Genomic DNA, 18,005 nt, shown 5'->3' on the forward strand with positions numbered 1-18,005 from the left:
GCTGACAGTGACAACAACAATTTTATCAACTAAAAATTCTTTTGATGTTGAAAGCTGCCTTAAGGGAAAACACACACATAAACGCATGCAGATTTGATTTCTAGGGGTTTACAAAATCATATTTAGTTAGCATAAATTTATTTAAGGTAACTCTTTCTGTGATTATTCAAGGCAGTGATGTGTTGGGGTTTCTTTCCTCATTAAAGCTGATTAAAAAAATGTTCCTCGCAAAATTATATTTGCCATACCTTTGCTTGTCAGCTTGAATAAGCTAATGCATTTGGCAGTGAGAGGCGATAAAAGCATGTGTATCTAAACCTATAAACAACTAAGTGATGGGGAAATTGTAATTTCTTGTTCCTACCTACTCAACTGTATTTTAAAATATATTTTTTAATTTTGTACAAGTGCCATACAAGCGCAATGTCATAAGGAAGAGGCAAGGCAGAGCATAGGGTGTGGAGGAAAGGAGTCACATCACAGGGTCAAATTACGGTTTACAATAAAAAATACTAGGGGAGGGGAAGTGGGGACATGCTTCTTTTGTTTTGAAGAAAAAGTCACAGGGTTCTAATCCAGAACATGCTCTTGATCTGAATCAGGGCCCATGCCTTACAATTGCAATTTTCCTATTGTTTGAAATCATTTGGCTTGTTTTTCAAGACTGAGCAAACATTACTCATTCTTTTAAGATGGATATGCAACTAAACCCCTTCTGCCTATCTGCACAACTAGACTTTGCAATCCCCTCAGACATTATCTGCAAATCAAATTGGTAATGAATTGTTCATTATTATTATGGTCTGCTGATTGTGTGGTTTTCTTTAAATTGTTCAATCAAGGAGCAACTAAATAATAAGCTATGAAATCTGGATACACATTATGAACTGCTCTGAATTTTCTGAAGATCTTACATTACAGAAATAGGTATATGGTTTCTACGAGGACATATAAGTTGTGCAATTTACAGTTACCCAATTTGTGATGAGAGCAGCATATAATTAAGTTGAAAGAGCTAATTACACCTGTGTTAAGTATGCAAGAGCTGGCGTGACCTTTTGAGTGCAACGTATCATGGCTATTTTCAACATGAAATGTGTCTCCACCAATGTATGTATTTTATGTAAACATAAGACAACTCGCTGCATAACATGTTACACATATATGACCTGGTCTTTATGAACAATTTCTTAAACAGAGATACAGTGGTACCTCAGGTTAAGAACTTAATTCGTTCTGGAGGTCTGTTCTTAACTTGAAACTGTTCTTAACTTGAGGTACCACTTTAGCTAATGGGGCCTCCCTCTGCCACTGCGCTGCCAGAGAACGATTTCTGTTCTCATCCTGAAGCAAAGTTCTTAAGCCAAGGTACTATTTCTGGGTTAGCGGAGTCTGTAACCTGAAGCATCTGTAACGTTAAGCGTCTGTAACCTGAGGTACCACTGTACATTCTGTTTGCAAATATTTCTCTCTGGCTTTTTATCCATTTAAGTTATGTTCTTTAGATTAGCTGCACTTTATTTTACAATTTTCTCTTCTAAGAATAGGAGTAATGAATATTGTTATCATTAATTTCTTACTTGCCTTTCACGGTGAGGTCCCAGGGTACGTTACATCAATTAAAAAAGACATTAAAAGTGGGCAAAACCGATTACAATCAAGAAGATAAGGTGGGTCCAAAAATAAATATGTCAGGTGTAAAAGGCTAGGATAATGAGGTACGTCTTCAGCGTCCAACAAAATGAACATTGTGAAGATGCTCTGCAGAGAAGGAATTCCACAGCTAAGGTGCTACCATAGAGAATGCTTTTTCTTGGCTTGTACCCCCTCAAATGTCTGAGAGTGGTAAAACTACTATAAGGGCCCCCACTGCTGATCTTAACACTCAAGGGGGTCTATAGGAAATATGCAATGATTCAGTCTTCTTACTTACCAGTAATCCCTATTCTCAAGTGGCCTTTCAATCCCTATATTTCTTCCATGCTTAATATGGAATCCAACTGTGAAAGTCCACATTCAATCTTCCTCTTCATTTCTGGGTGGAGCTAAGTGAGTCTATTTAAGTGCTTTAGCTCAAATGGCCAGAGAATCAAGGTTTCATTATTTTATACTTTATTTTGCATTGGATTCAGGTGACATTTCTGGAGAATATGCAGATAGTGGATGGTTTTCCATATATTTAGAAGCTCATTGTAATTTCAGGACTATGGCTCGTTAATTTTATGGCAAAACAGGAGTACTCTTGTGAACTGAATCTCTGATTATTTTGCTTTGTGGATATGATAGCCCATATTACTGTTAATTTATTTTATACCACACATATAAAGCTCTTCATTTTGCTACAAAATTATCTGGGTTGGATTTAGCCCATAATTATTTTACTTTTGAAGAAATAAGAAAGAAAAGAAAGAAGTAAACTGTAAAATCTGTAATGCAACAGTAAGTTGTGAGAGGCTAAAACAGTATTGTGAAACCCAGTTTCAATAAAACTGGAAGTACACATTTTTTATGATTATTGCTTATCTAATTAATGTCAAAGTCCAGCACTATTTATATAGCAGGAAAGGAAATGAATAAAGAAAGGTGACATGATGAATGACCACAATCCAGTAGGCTGTGAAATGCAGAGGTGTATGTTGAATAAATAAGTAGATTTTTGATTCTTATTATAAATATCAAACAGACTGATTAAGATCTGAATAATATTATCAGGCTGGTGAAGTTATTATTATGAAAGTTTTGTGCTAGTAATAAGGAAACTTTGGAAGAGTATTTTCAACTTAGCTAGGATAACAGCAGGTTATTTTAAGTTCAAAAAGGCAAAGTTTTGGAAACTTTCATCTTGTCCACTATAACTGAGTAGGCAAAATTGCTTTGGTGGATTCAAGAATGAATCAGTTCTGTTTCTTCCCTGAAGAACAGAGTGGATGTTGGGGGGAGGAATTCAATTTCATTTGCTTTTTAATGAGGACCTGCTTACTTCTTAAGCAATGCGTGAAAGAAAACAGTTATTGCTCAGAATCTGCACTTTGCTGAATTTTGCAATACAGTCCTCCAACAAGAAACTGTTTACATCTGGGTGAAAGCATGTGTAGAAGTGCATATTTTAGTGAAAGTAACATACAAAAATGCATTCTGTTAGGAAAAGTTGCTTACAAATATGTATGTTGGTAAAAACTGCATACAAAAATATATATATTAAGAGAAATTATCACAAAAATGCTGACAAATTTTCATGAGTACTAAAAAACTTAATAAATAAAAGCAAACCACAAATTTCTTCGGAGATGTGAAGAACTGAAAAAATAGGAAATGGAGAGAAACCAAAACTGACAGATTCATCCATGTAGTCTAACTAGAATGCTGACTCTCCTTTTTCATTTCATAATCAACTATATACTGGCATCTAAACTGGAGATGGGGAATCTTCTGCCCTCCACTTTGACTGGACTGTAACTTCTGTTAACCCTTACCATTGGCCCTGCTGGCTGGGTCTGTTGGAAGTTTGAATAATGTGGCCACTGCCATTTAACACTGCTGTTTCTGGATTCATGAGCCTCTTTTCATTTTACCACAGGCTTCTGGAATTTCTTTCTCTCTCTTCCCCCTGTATAGCCCTGCTTTCTATCCATCCAAAAGTTCAAAAATGCTTTGCTCTCTTAAACCTACACAGTAGTTCATGCTGCTGAAGAGAAAAGGTGCTATTAAGAATACTTGGACCAGCTACTGTTAATCCTGCTGATCTTGTGGTCTTTGCAGAGATTACCTGCCAAAGGTGATGTAGCTACAGATGACATAGACTGTGTACATAGTATCCCGCTAAAACCTGCTATTATGTTCTTTTAAGTATTTGAAACCTAGGCTTTAGGACTTTGCTCTCTTCACAGTCATTTAAAGCAGAAATGATTGTGTGGGACTATACAATACACTCACAATTGTGCGAGAGTGTTTTGACAGGATCAACAATAGCGTCTGAAGACTTTTTGATGCTAATCCCCTTTCCCTAGTTGTAGTGATTGAATAAAGCTGGAGCGCATAAAAAGCCCTTACATAAAATCGGTTGCATAAAAAGAGGGGTCCAAATGTCTTCATAGGAACAGTATTCATCTTCATATACATTCACAATAAACCGAGCGTGCTTTTTAAAATTCTCCTTTGAATGCGCCATGAAATTACTACTCCAATCGTTTTAAGGGGGGAAAAAGTCTTCCAGATCACGTTTTTCCGTGGTATGCTTGCCATCTGGAAGTTATAGATGAGGTTTAGACATATGTGACTGTGCTCTTATAGATTAGAGAGTTAATGCCAGTTATTTTTTCTTAGCCTTATCAACCTCATGGGATTTAAAGTTATTTTAGACAGGGGGAAGAAGTACCATATATGTGGCCATAAGCTCCTGGTGGAGGTATTGGCTAAAATGCTTTAAAACAATTTTCCAGAGAGGTGTTTTATGTTAAGTCTCTTGCAGCAAAAATGATCTAAAGGTGTTGTGGCACCTTAAAGTCTAGCACATTTATTAAGGCATAACCTTTTATGGACTCAAGCCCATGTATCTGGCAAAGTTGGCTCGAGTCCATGAAAGCTTGGGCCATACTAAGGATTGTGTGCAACATAGCACTAAGGAGATCATTCCACCAGTGCAAGTGTTTCTCCTCTCTGAAAATTATCCTATTGCACTTTTGCTCTCTCTCTACTCAGTGTTCTGGGGGTCCCCTTGACCACCTGAAGCTGATTATGGGGCACGTGTGGGGAGGAGTGGAGAGAAAGTCCCCTTGCACTAGCAAGAATTTTGCTGGCTATAAATAATTATATTTAGATATGGGATGCTTCTATTTCATGCTAGGAAACAGGACATCGATTAGATATTTCCTATATTCTTCAGATCAGGGATGAGCAGATTTTAAGCTTTTGAAAACTACTTTGCTTTTTATTACAGTGCTGATGTCCACCAACCAGAACCAGGTGTAAAATAGTGGTTGGGGGTGTTGGGTGGATGTGCAGTTAGCATTAAGACAGAGAATGCCTCTGAACACATGCAGAAATTCTTTTTGGTACCAGAATCAGCACACAGTCATTTTATCACAAAAACCCATTATTGGTCTCCCCACTACTGCCTTTCTTCATCTTCAGACTAATTAGGAATAAAGCAAACAAACATTGTTTTGTAGTTGCTATTGTTACATATTTGGGAGTCAGAAATCCTTGATGATCTACTGTGCATTATACTGAGATCTACCATTAGAGCCTTATCAGTTTTCTGCCTGCCCCCGCTATAATGCGGACATACGGTAGCTATCAAGTTTTGGAAATCTCTGGTTTTTGTTGCTTTTTAATTTGTAAGGATATGAATGCACTATGGAGCCATTGAAAAATATTCTGTTTAGGAGAAAAGAAAAGTACATTCACACAGTTTACATTTTTGGCCTTTTATTAAACATATTTGCATTAAAATAGTATACTGCTTTTAAACAAAAACAAAAACCAGATGTCCCCACTGCTTCATTCTCAGTTAAAGTAACCATAATCCTCACAATATATTGATGTGAAAATGATTATGATATCACAAAGGCAGGATTATGACTCCAGGTGGATGTAAGCAGCAGGAGCTGATGAACTCTTTAGAAAGAGAGATCTTGTTTTCATGCAAATGCCTTTTAAAAATAAAGAAGACAGAGGCAATAAGCAGATCAGAAACTGTTTCTAAAGAGTGTTGTCTGTAGTCCCCTGCCTTGAAAAGCTCAGTTCTCAAATTTCTTCTGTGTAGGATTTTCCCATGCAAAGCCCTATTAGGCCTTTATGTAGGAAAGATGGTTTTGTGTATAATTTTACATGACAACTTGTACATTCAATTGTTAAGTGCAATTTTCTATTTAATCCTGCAGTAGATAAAACCATATTCTGAATTGCCCCTCATCTCAGAAGCATAATACATATTCCTCTGCAGGCATTAGTATGACCATGTGAAGCTGCCATATACAACATGCAACCTAGTATTGTCTACTTTATTCTAATGGGCAATCGTTGCCAAAAGGTTTTCCCAACCGCATTTCCTCAGGTCCTTTTAATTATAGGCACTTGGAGCTTATGGCTCACCCCCTTATTTGCAAAGGCCCTCATGCAGCACAGGATTACACTAATGTTTTGTTGTACAGTGTTGTAAAGTTTCTCAGACCTGAAACTTTGGCTGCATCATGGTTCTCTGCTGATTGAAAACTTTTTGATCCAGCAGAAACTTCCATCAATGGAAAAGGAAGGGGGGGTAACTTTTGCATGCCCAGAAGATGTGAGCCTGCCGACCTGCTCTGTGCAATGTAACTGAATGACTGCTCATGACAACAATCCTTTGGTTCAAATTAGGCCACAATTTTATTGATTACAGATGTAAGGCGTTTGGGCTTAGGTGTTGGGTATATAACCCGTATCAACCAGCCCACCTGCTGGATGATTCTCCCAGAGGTTGAACCAGTGGCGAGGAAATCCAAGACATACATTAAATAGGTACTACCCCATGTGGTTTGCCTTTTGAAGGGATGCTATGACCCTAGTCCCTGTCTGGGCATTTGGAGAGGAGAAGTTATTCCAGGATCCCTTTAATAGAATACCTCATTCCCTTGGAGATGCAGGCAGAGGTTTACAACCTCCCCTTCAACCATGACTAAGGCTTCACCCAATGCCCTACCCACTAAAGTTGTGACAGTTGCTATGAGGTAGGCAAAAAGCCCAGGTTGGCAGATTTACCTGAAGGAAAAATTCTTACCTGGCCCAAAATAATTGCAACCGATTATAATCTGTAGCAAGGTAAAAACAAAACAAAAACCGCTAGCCCCAATGATAGATAGGTGCAAGCCTGACTACAGGGAGGATGTATGGGAGATGTGATGGAAGGTGAGCTGAGTTTTCCCTTTTATTCCCTGGGAACAGAGTGGAGTCCTTGTGAGAACTCAAGTCAGCTCTGTCTCCAGATGGATGAGATTTACTTCCCCGCCTGACAAAATGATATATATTTTCCCAGTGTTATATCCTTATGACAGCAAGTTATCGTCCTGGTGAATGGTATAACTTCCTCAGCATTAGCAAGTTACCATCTTGGTAAATGATCATCTGTATTTATTCTGAAAATCAACCCCCAGAGCACACCCTGCATTTGAAGACCACAAGGGGAAACTTGCAGTGATGAGCAAGCCAGTACACTGCGAGCTCCAGATAAATACATAACACCTTTCATAATTCAGCTGAAGTCTAACACTGTGCTACCGGCAGAACAATTAATCCAACCCTGTTTTTAGTAACTAATAATAGCTTTTAGTGTGACGACTTCACAACAGTTGGTACCAATAAACAAGGATGTGTGTTGTAGAAATCATTTGTAGCCCTGTGCACAAGGTTACATCTTTTTTTATATAAAAAAATACTCATGTAAAGATGCTGTTTGTTATGAGGGCAACAGGAGTATCCTACCATACCGAATAACAGTTTCGATGAAGGGAGCTTTTTGTTGAGACTGAGGCACAGGAGGAAAGAATTGAATTATCCCCAGTACTCCCTTTTTTATGTTTGAAGAACAATCATGCAAGCTATGTAATTCAGACTTGATTCACCTCTCCGCCTAGCAAGCACCTTTGCTCTTCAACCTATTGTGTCTTGAAGTGAAGCTGGAAAAAGCTGCACACCATATGGATATTCCATGGGAGAAATATGGGGAGTCAGGTGAGTTTACTTAGGAATGAAATGATTTGCCCCTTTCTGTTCCTTTATTTTCTATGGGCTTGAAACTCCAAAATTTGGTGGTGCTGCGAATCAGATCAGGAGAATTTCAGAAAAACACTAGATTTTCCTGCTTAGCTTCCTAATGTTTAATATAAGATGTGGCTCCTGTAGATTTTTCAAACCGTTAGTTATTTGGTTTAGGTAATGCTATATACCGGCATCAATGGACCTATATAACTGTTATATAGTAGCAGCCATTGTAGCAGCAGCAGAAGAAGAATGTGTTATGCACACTCACCTCTCGTAATCACCAACATTCAACTTTTAAATGCGTAATGTTACTGATTTGTAATTTTGCATTGTGTAGTAGATCTTTATAACTGTTTGTTACTCAGCAGACTTTCCTTCCTGGTGCAATTTGACTGAATCAAAATTATGCTTAGGGACATGGAATAAGAGATGTATTTAAAATGGAAAAGAAAAAAAAATATGCAAATGGATTGTATCTAAGTATATGAGACAGTATTCATGAACCAAATGCATCATTCATAAATAAGACCACATTTCATGTAAGTGGCAAAAGCTATGTAGCATGCCAATCTTGTTCGGCTTACACGACATCACAAGTTAGAAATCTTGAGTGTAAAACAAATCACTTGATCAGCATTGGGATGTTTGAAAGGAATGCGAGATGAAAAGAGGACAAAGAACAAGGGAAATTGTGTACAAAAGCAAAATGGGTTAGAACTGCAGAGCTGACAAGGAGGCCAATTAGAATAGCTTTTGTCAGCTCTGAAAACCATTAGAATCTTCTGTGGCGAGACTGAGGGAGTCTGTGATCTTCACAAATGATTGTAAGGACAATAGCTCCAATTGTGAAGATTGACTTCCAGTCCATGACTTCAAGGTGTCTTGATCCTCCTGGATACCTGTCAGTCAAAACTGAATGCCTAGGCTTGGTGCAAGACCAGCAGGCATCTGCTGCCAATAGAGGGCATTGTAATGATCCCTTTGGTATCCAAAGAAACCTTGCCTACCTTTCCCATAGACTCCACCTTATGGCACCTATTGGAAGCACACACTGCTACTGCCCCAATATGTACCATGTTGTACTCTCCCCGCCCCCTAGTATAGCAGGCATGTTGAAATACTGAGCTGAACAGAGAATCAAATTATTTTCATGAGGACTTGAGCCTTGCTAGGGCTTCTTAACCCTAGGATGCATGCTAAATTCTTTTATTTACACAAAGAGGTAAAGATACTTCCTTAGATGTGAAAATAGGTTTCTACAACTGCAGCACCACTACCTCTTCCTTCACTCCCAACCTGCTACCCACTTCAAAAATTCAGCCCGGAAGAGCCATGGATTCTAACAGTACTCATAGCAAACATTTCTAGAAAAGTAAATTCACATTTTAGCCTGTAAAATTGTGGAGGGATTTGATAGTGAAGCATTCCATAAGCATCTCACCTTCTAATATAAGAAAGTCAAGTGCTTCCAAGATTTTAGCTCTGAGGGTAATAGGCAATCTGTGAAAATAGCACTTGAATTCTAGTGGGACACCATCTTCGTCATTTTCCCTCTGTACCCAACCTTACAATCTTTTGAATGCGGAATTTGTTTTAGTACTATATTTTTGCAGACTATTAAATGGTAGTGCATTAATCCGCATAATGTAAAAACATACAATTACTAGGGCATTCCTAAAATGGATCAGTAGGAAAGTGTGAATTCTTGGGCTTTCTGTAGCTTTGAAAATAATTGTTGTTGGGTTGATTACTTCTTTATCAATATGAAAATAGTTAATCTTCCTTGGCAGCTTTTAAAGCCAGGAATAAAAGCTTTGGAAGAATCCAAAACATTTTTAGAGAGACCGCAAAAGTCTCTATCCGGGTAATGCTGACATCATTGTGTAACCAATCAGCCATACATTTAAAGCACTTGTATACCACTTTATTAATAGACATGGCTTCTTCCAAAGAATCCCAGAGTTCTTGGTGAAGAAGATTGTTAAACTGCTCTGAGAATTGTAGCTCTGTGAGGGGGTGTCCTAAAACACCTCTGCATCCTTAACAAACTACAGCTCCCAGGATCCTTTAGGGGAAGGCATCATCTAAAGTGGTATAAGAGTGCCTTAAATATATGGCGCAGCTGTGGCTCACAGAGGGCAAAAGAAATCATTCAGAGTGATGACAATGCCTATTTAAGAAGCTTTGCCATCAAGTCACATAGCCGGATCTGATTGGATGCAGCTTTGGTGCCTTACTGGTCTTCAAACTGGTCATTATCCTGGCAACAGCGACAACATTTAGCCAATCAGAGCTACACAGAGGCTCACAATGGACTGCTGGCATTGCCAACTGAATGGAGAACTGATGCAGACCGTGTGGATGTATGTAGGCATCACCACTCCCGTTACAAAAAGCAAAAAGGTGGGGTTGGGGTAGTTAGAGTAGAGAAAAACATGTGAAAGTACCCTTCTGCTTGTTGCTTTTAAGTATTTTAATTTTAGCACCATGGAATATTATATAATGAAACCAGAGACTACCGCACTCTTGAACTGTGTGCAGAATATAGTGTTCTTAACTGCTAAAATGGAAGTATGATAAATACTAGTATGTCATAAAGATGTAGCTATCACTTAGCCAGCTGACAGGTGGCGATGGCTTTTTTGAAATTGGCATATGGCATTACCTTACTATATTTTGCTGAAATCTAGCCTTGAGCTTCAGTTTAGCTAGCTCTCATATTTTGGAAGAAGTTAGGTGGTTACCAGTTAGATAGACGTGTTGTGATTTTAAAAATTATTATTCCAAGAGTCTGGAGGTTCATTTAAATGTATAACTTTAGATTTGTATATGTTTAGAGAAGTAGTGTGATGAGACAAATAAAGCATTGGACTTGGACCAGGGAGACTTGAGTAGAAATTTCTGCCATGATGGTTGCTGGGTGACATTGAGCCAATCTTTCTCTTTCATACAAACCTTACTTCAATGAGTTGTTGTGAAGATACAAGTGTGTAATGCAGTCCACAATACACTGAGCTCCTTAGAGAAAAGGCAGGGTCCAATTTTTTAAAAGTCAAAAATAAAGTTGATGTGTAGCCTTCATTTGGCATTATTTCATTTGCATCATGAACATTTTATGAATTTTTTTGGGGGGGTATCAAACTCTGTTGAGGGTTTTAGTTAAATACAAGGGTCAAGGGGCAATTGAGACATCTTCCCCATGTTAAATTTATTTTCTGTGGAAGTAATGTGATGGAACACAGCAGCTGTATCAGCGTGTTATAAGAATTCAGTTATCTTTGCACTTACTTACATAATAGCATGCTGTTAGATTGCCCATTTGTAAGTTAAATACTTACTGCTTCTGATCAGTGCTTAATTTCTTAAACTATAGTAGAATCTGGAGAAATGCCAGGACTTGAAAGGTGCCAGGCAATCATGCCCTACAGCTTATGAACCCTAGATTTCAGGCAGTGGCTCTATTTTTAATATACAGTTATTTCTTTTCCTGACAGTGTGTGTAGGGTTTTGTCATGGCCTTTGGCTTGTACAATAAAACTTATTTTCATTTAATTTGAACCTTAGCCCCAATATTCCTAAATGTACAGACTAGAGCAGATGTTGTTAATTTGTGGCAAGACAGAGAACATGTGTTCATGCTCAAAAGCCTTCTACCTGTTCTGGAACTGAAGGCAGTTTCCAGAACTAAGCCATGGTGATCCAGTCCTTCAAACAAGCTCTGCTATAGATATATGCAATTTGAATTTTCTTCTCATGATTCCATCCACAGCTTTGTTATTGTTGAGCTCTGAGAGCAAAATCTCATTTTTTTATTGTGCCTTAAATTCTACAAATGTATAAATGTTTCCTTAATGCTGGGAGGTGCAACTGTCAAGACTTCTGCATTTATATCATCTCTTTTACCTGTTTCTTAGGACCTGTGTCCACCACTACAGTGATAGACAACAAGAATGGAACAGTCCCCATGCCACATGTGAAAGTGTCCAAGAAAGTTTCAGAAGACTTTGCCACCACGTTCAGCTCACCAGCAGCATGGCTACTCGTCGCTGCACTCATTGTTACCTGGTCAGCTGTGGCCATTGTCATGTTCGACTTGGTAGATTACAAAACCCTGGCAGGTGAGGCTCATATATCTTACAAAATGTAAGGTAATCACTTTCAAAGTAGATACAGTTTGTAAGGTCCTTCTGAGAACCACTAAATGACTGCTATTTCCAAGCTAAGTGTGGGAGTGAACAATTGAAAATAGTATATTGTCTAATTTTAAAAGATTCAGTACAGTTAGCTGGTATTTATATCCAGAGGTTGCCATTATATTGACATCACGAATGTTATTTTAGGTCTGCAAATGTAGATGATTAGTGGTTAACATGGTGTCCTGGGGAAAGTGGGAGGTACAAGCTTTCCCCTAGAATATTCCCATCAGTTTATTGTACAATACTGTAGATGTTAGCTTCTGCATTCCCAGTGATGGGGTACTACAGTGTCAGGCAAGACAGAGAGATAAGAAATAAGTTATAAACAGTCTAGAGCAGAAAACATTATGCTATATATGTTTCTCATAGGTTGTTTCAAAGAATTTGTGTATGTGTGTATGTACACACACACACACACACACACACACACACACCCCTGTTGAATTATTTTTCTTTGTGAGATGATGTCAGCAGATTATTCCCTTAAATGTTAATCTGATCAAACCCTTTGATTTTTCTGAGGGGTTTTTCAAATGTAGAAGGTTTGTGTTCTTCATGTACTTAAATGGAATTCAATAAGCAAGATATGGGATAGCTCTAATGGCCTACTCAATTTAATAGGTTCATATAAGATACACTGGTCTTCTTTTAAATACCATTAATGATGTAAGTCTTTCAAAATATTAATTAGGTGAAACACTGTATATTCATTTCAGGCAGGCAGGCGAGCTCTACTAAAATGCTTCTGAGTACTCACTCTATTGAAATGCTTTAAATATCTTTCATGTCTGACAGAAATTAGTCTAAAAGGATTCACACATACAATAGCTTGCCATTATTAGGGAATTAGATTGTATCTAATAAATAAATCTGTCTGCATAAAGTACCCTCATTTGTACAGTTATTTTAATTGCACTCAATATACTGATATCTTCACATATAATTGAAAAAAATCAATTATTAAACAAATCTTTGCAATCCATCCAAAGCCAGTTAAAATATGACTCTTCTAATTATTTAACAATCACAGAAATGAACTGAAGACCAAGGTTTAATCCACTGTGCTCTCATTAAAATTAGAAAATTAAGCAAAATAATTTGCACAGACCAATCTGTTAGTCATTTACATGCTTCCATATGAGCACTCATTAGGGCTGTGCTGAACTATTGTGAATTTCTAGATTTGTTTTGAAATTTGCATACTCATCAAGGGATGACCTTTCTTCAAACAGCTAAACAAATAACACCCAAGTAAAAAATCATGGCCGAAGAACAAGATGGAAGGAGGGGAGGAGGTTCTGCCAAGTCTGCCATAGTAGATAGGAAGCTGCTGCCAGCAATGCTCCCATTGGTGGAGAGATAGATCTCCCCTCAGCCAGATAGCCTGGAGTACCAGAGGCTTTGCATTCATGGGATCAAATCCCACACAGGGCCCTCAAATTTGCCTTCCCAACTTAGCAGTTCTTCAGATGCAATGATGGCTCTGCCATTCAGGTTGTCTTTAGCCTCTCATGAGGATTGTTTTGTAAGCTTCACCCAACTGAATGATATTCATTGTGTAAGACACCTGTCCCCCCACATCCTGCCACGGCCATGTGACTTCAGGTATGGCTGGATATGGAGCTTGCATCAGATTCCCCATAGCCAGAAAAAGGACTTTCTTCTAGCTCTAGTTCAGTCAGGTTGGCAGATTCTCCAGCCACTGTCAGGCCAGGATTGTACAGATCCCTTCATCCAAAAGTTTGGGAACATCTGTGAGCTGTGTGCTGTGGTGGGCTAAATCAAGCCTGCACATTTCTCTAATTTCTCATTATAAATAAGATTTTAGGGGCTTTTGTCTTTTGTTTCCAGGACTAGAAAGAGAAACAGAGAAAAGTATATTGGTAGGTGGCAGAAGGTGGCTTTTAAAAAAGCTTTGTATTAATACGATATAAATGGAGAATTCAGGCAAACTGTTTGACACATATGAGGTGCATTCTTGAATGGAACAAAACTGACTAGACTTGCATCGAGTGGTGATGTGGTAGAATCTAAAACAAAATTGCTTTGTGACAAAATGCAAAATAGCAATATGAAATGCTCATGTTGAGATCTTCTTATGGATTTTGAGCAACGTGTGTGTTGTACTTCAAACTATGAAGCCCCAGTGTGTGGCTCTACCTCTTACTAGTTCAGTAACTAAAACATAGCCAATGGTCAGGGATAATTGGAGTTGTAGTCCACAGTGTCTGGCGGTTATCATTTGGGCTACCTGTGGACTAGGCCCACTAAATGCAGTGGAGTTTAATTCCAGGTAAACCTGCTTAAGATTGTGCTACTTGGGAAGAAAAAGTGAGACAAATAATTCAGAGTTGGAGAAGTGTGTTTTGTGTGGCTGTTTCCTTTGGGAATATACAATCATTTTTGCTGTCACATTTTGGACCAAACCGCAGTCCTTGCAGCAACAGTGATGGAACACCACAGACAAAGAAACAGATTAATCCAATTTGGATATAATAAGCATGAGAACTAGTTTTCAAATCCATCTGGGGTTTCATGAGATTCAGCATTGCTTAATCCTCACAGCAATTTCTAGAAGATAAAGAAAACCTTTGCCCATATTGAATGTGTTTATCAAAGAAAATCGAAGCAAATTCCCAATTTTCTTGCAGCAAATGGGCAGCACAAGCTCTCTAAAGGCAAAATTTTGAATTTTGCTTGATATGGCTCAAATACTATGTTAAACTTGCATTTGACTTGACTTACTGGCAATTAATTGGGGGGGGGGGTTGGTATCTACTTCTTTTTAAAAAAAAATTAAGAAGTCTGATTTAAATTCAGAAAAAAAGAAAGAAATGGAACTTCTGGCAGATCTAATTCTGACTATGACCAGACATGGATAGCTCAGTTAGTTAGAGTGTAGTGCTGATAATGCCAAAGTTGCAGGTTCAATCCCATTATGGGACAACTGCATATTCCTGCTTTACGGGGGGTTTGTTTTTAAAGCGACTCTTTGTTGATTCTGTAGGCATTGTGAACTTTGTGGTGTGACTTTCAAATGCATTTTGAAAGTGAATTTGTCTATTTGCGTTTGTTTCAGCCCTAATCTAGTACTGATAATTGGAGGTAGCAAAGGGACAGATAAAACTTGCTTATATGCTGGACCATCCAGCTATTTTGACAATTAAGAATCTTGAAGGTGCTGGAACTTCAGGTGGAATGATTCTCTTCCTTGGTTCTTTGCCTATTTTCCAAGGTGGCTGGATCTCATGTAGCTAATATGTGGAATGCAGAACTAGCCAGCCTTGAGAATCAGGCAAATAAACTTTTATCCACAAAGACCTGCATAGACCTGTATTTGCAGATCCAGCTATATAACATGTCATCTTACCTTATTTTATCATATTTTATTTTATTGTATATAACAAAGTTTATATGCAGCTTAATTGTAACAAAACTTCTAAGCGGTTTAGAAGAACTATAAAATGGTCAATTAAAACAGTTTAAATTGACATTAATCATTTAGATCAATTTTTAAAATTTAAAAGCTATTACAATTAACAGTAAAAGAGATTAAAATTCATCAACATCTATGTCTCTGGAGAGACTTGCCTCAACAAAAATGTTTTAAGCATGTACTAGAAAGAGTACAGCAAAAGTCTGATGTCAGTAGGCATAGAGATCCAAAGTGTAGCTGCTGCCACACTAAAATAATAATTTCTTACAACTGTGCACAGAGTATCATAGGGCACCTGTAGTAGTGCCAGTTCCACAGACTGAAGCTATCAAGTAGACACAAAGTGCCCAAGGCAACCTTGTAAGTCAACTGGTCCCAAGCTGTTAAGGACTTTGTACAGCCTTATAGCATGTAATATTTCATTCCATAGGAAAATTTGGAAGCATTTCCCTGGCCCAAATCCAGAGGTTGGTCTTCTGGTGAAATGTGCAAATATTGTGGAAGATGTTTCCATTGGTCTTCACTTATAACATGTAACAGCTCCAATTACCTTGCAACTGAATAATAATAATAATAATTTATTATTTATACCCCGCCCATCTGGCTGGGTTTCCCCAGCCACTCTGGGCGGCTTCCAAAAGAATATTAAAATACTGTGATACATCAAACATTAAAAGCTTCCCTAAACAGGGCTGCCTTCAGATGTCTTCTAAAAGTCTGGTAGTTCTTGTTCTCTTTGACATCTGGTGGGAGGGCGTTCCACAGGGAGGGCGCCACTACCGAGAAGGCCCTCTGCCTGGTTCCCTGTAACTTGGCTTCTCGCAGTGAGGGAACCGCCAGAAGGCCCTTGGTGCTGGACCTCAGTGTCCGGGTAGAACGATGGAGGTGGAGACGCTCCTTCAGGTATACTGGACCGAGGCCGTGAAATACGACCCTGCTTTCCTATGTGTAACAGGCCCTGTGTCTGAATTCCCCATTTCTTCAGTGTATCTTCAAAATTGACCTGGAATATTCTGTAGATTGGAAATGTAGCATTCACCAGGAAAATTTAGGGGATAGATAAAATGGCATATATAAAATGTATGTAGCCTTACCCTGGGATTCCCAGTGCAGCAGCTGTTGCTGCCACAGCACCTACAGATACCATCCTTGCTGCCCAGCAAAACTCCTTTTGATTTTTAGGTTTTTTTCCCTCCCTCTGGGTAGCTGGGATCATTTCAAAGTGAAGCACTGGTCCCTATCCCCTATCATATTCATTTCCCAGAATGCCTTTGGGCCCCATAGGTATCCTTGGGATATAAAGATGGTAGATGGCTCCAGGCAGACACTTTGCTTTGCAGTGTTCCTGGATGCCCATAAGAGTAATAACAAGTGGGGCCCTAATCCCCACTGCGCAGTAATCCTGGGGGGGGGGGGGTGGGTTGGGAAGGCAGTAGAAGGACTGGGTAGTGGGAAGCCAACAGGGGAGGGGGTTGGGAAGGCAGGTTTAACTTTTCCTCTTCTTACTCTTACTTCATGTGTATTTTGTTCTCATAGGAATACATCAACTTGATATTGACAAAGATGTGGGGAAAGCTGAGATCCCTAGAGGCAAGGAACCCATTTTATTTTTTTTCCACGTTTCAAACATATCTGTCATGCTCTTTGATCGTATTGAGTTGCACAACTGCTGCAAAGGGTTTTTGTTTTTGTTTTTCCAAATTACAGGAATTATATAGAAACTCCATAATAAAGCTGCAGTATACATTGTTGGGAACTAAATGCTCTGAGGTAAAAGGAGTAAATCCGACTCAAGTGCCGATCCACAAAGCAGTTAAGGAAGAACGGGAGGGAGATTTAAGACTTAAATATTAAGCCAATGTAGTCGGATTGAAGAGAATGGAGCTATTAGGACTGGGTCACACATCCATTTATTTATATTTGATAACTGTAAAATTAAATAGGGGCTTGCATGCATGAATGAACCATAGCAAGTCAAGCAGCACAAAGCAAACTTTCATAGCACTTCAAACACAATGCTTGTAAATGGAGTCAATTTGCACACTCAGTGGGAAGTCGTCGTGGAGAGAAAACAAATATTATGTGTACATTTGCGAATTGGCATTAAATCACATTAAATACTTCAGCTTAAGTACACTGTAACTGAGCTCTGAGAATGGTTGAAAAAATCCAGTTCAAATGCTGAACCGAAGACACCTGGGAATTAGACGTTAGCTGCTCTCAGTTCATTGGGGGAAAGGGTGGTATAAATATAATTAATAGATAGGGTTTATTTGCACGTAAATGCCATCTTCTTATTTTTTTTAAAAAAAGAAAAGTCGTTTTAATGCCCTTGAAAACAACATAGGGCCACTGGTCATGCTTGCTGGGGCTGATGGGAGTTGTAGTTCAGCAACAGCGGGGGGGGGGGGCAAAGGTTCCCCACACCTGGCATAGTGTGTTGACGATCTCTGCATTCTATCAAAGGTGATGTATGTGTAGAACTGGGCAGGCTTTTGTGTGTGTGTTTTCTTGTTGGATGAAGTACCATATGCACAAAGGTGTGCTATGCACATGGTTTCTGGAGTTGAATCATAGCTATTGAGATCATTTGCAAATGAAGCCTGACACTGGATTTGGAATTAGTGTGTCAGGTT

General features: G+C 38.7%; 1 protein-coding gene across 14 annotated transcripts in view; it reads left to right on the top strand.

Moving 5' to 3' along the window:
- Nucleotides 1–18,005, top strand: part of TRDN (triadin) — a 163,230-nt gene that overhangs the window by 8,870 nt on the left and 136,355 nt on the right. For 12 of the 14 annotated variants that reach the window (XM_077926033.1, XM_077926028.1, XM_077926036.1 and 9 more), the window contains exons 2-4: nt 7,611–7,707; nt 11,652–11,855; nt 16,906–16,959. In XM_077926033.1, coding sequence (XP_077782159.1) covers nt 7,674–7,707; nt 11,652–11,855; nt 16,906–16,959 — 292 coding nt within the window. In that variant the 5' untranslated portion in view covers nt 7,611–7,673. The remainder of the gene's footprint in view (nt 1–7,610; nt 7,708–11,651; nt 11,856–16,905; nt 16,960–18,005) is intronic. The other 2 variants (XM_077926030.1, XM_028723304.2) reach the window with 2 other exon arrangements.

Source organism: Podarcis muralis, chromosome 3 (assembly GCF_964188315.1).
Source record: "Podarcis muralis chromosome 3, rPodMur119.hap1.1, whole genome shotgun sequence".
Classification (NCBI taxonomy): domain Eukaryota; kingdom Metazoa; phylum Chordata; class Lepidosauria; order Squamata; family Lacertidae; genus Podarcis; species Podarcis muralis.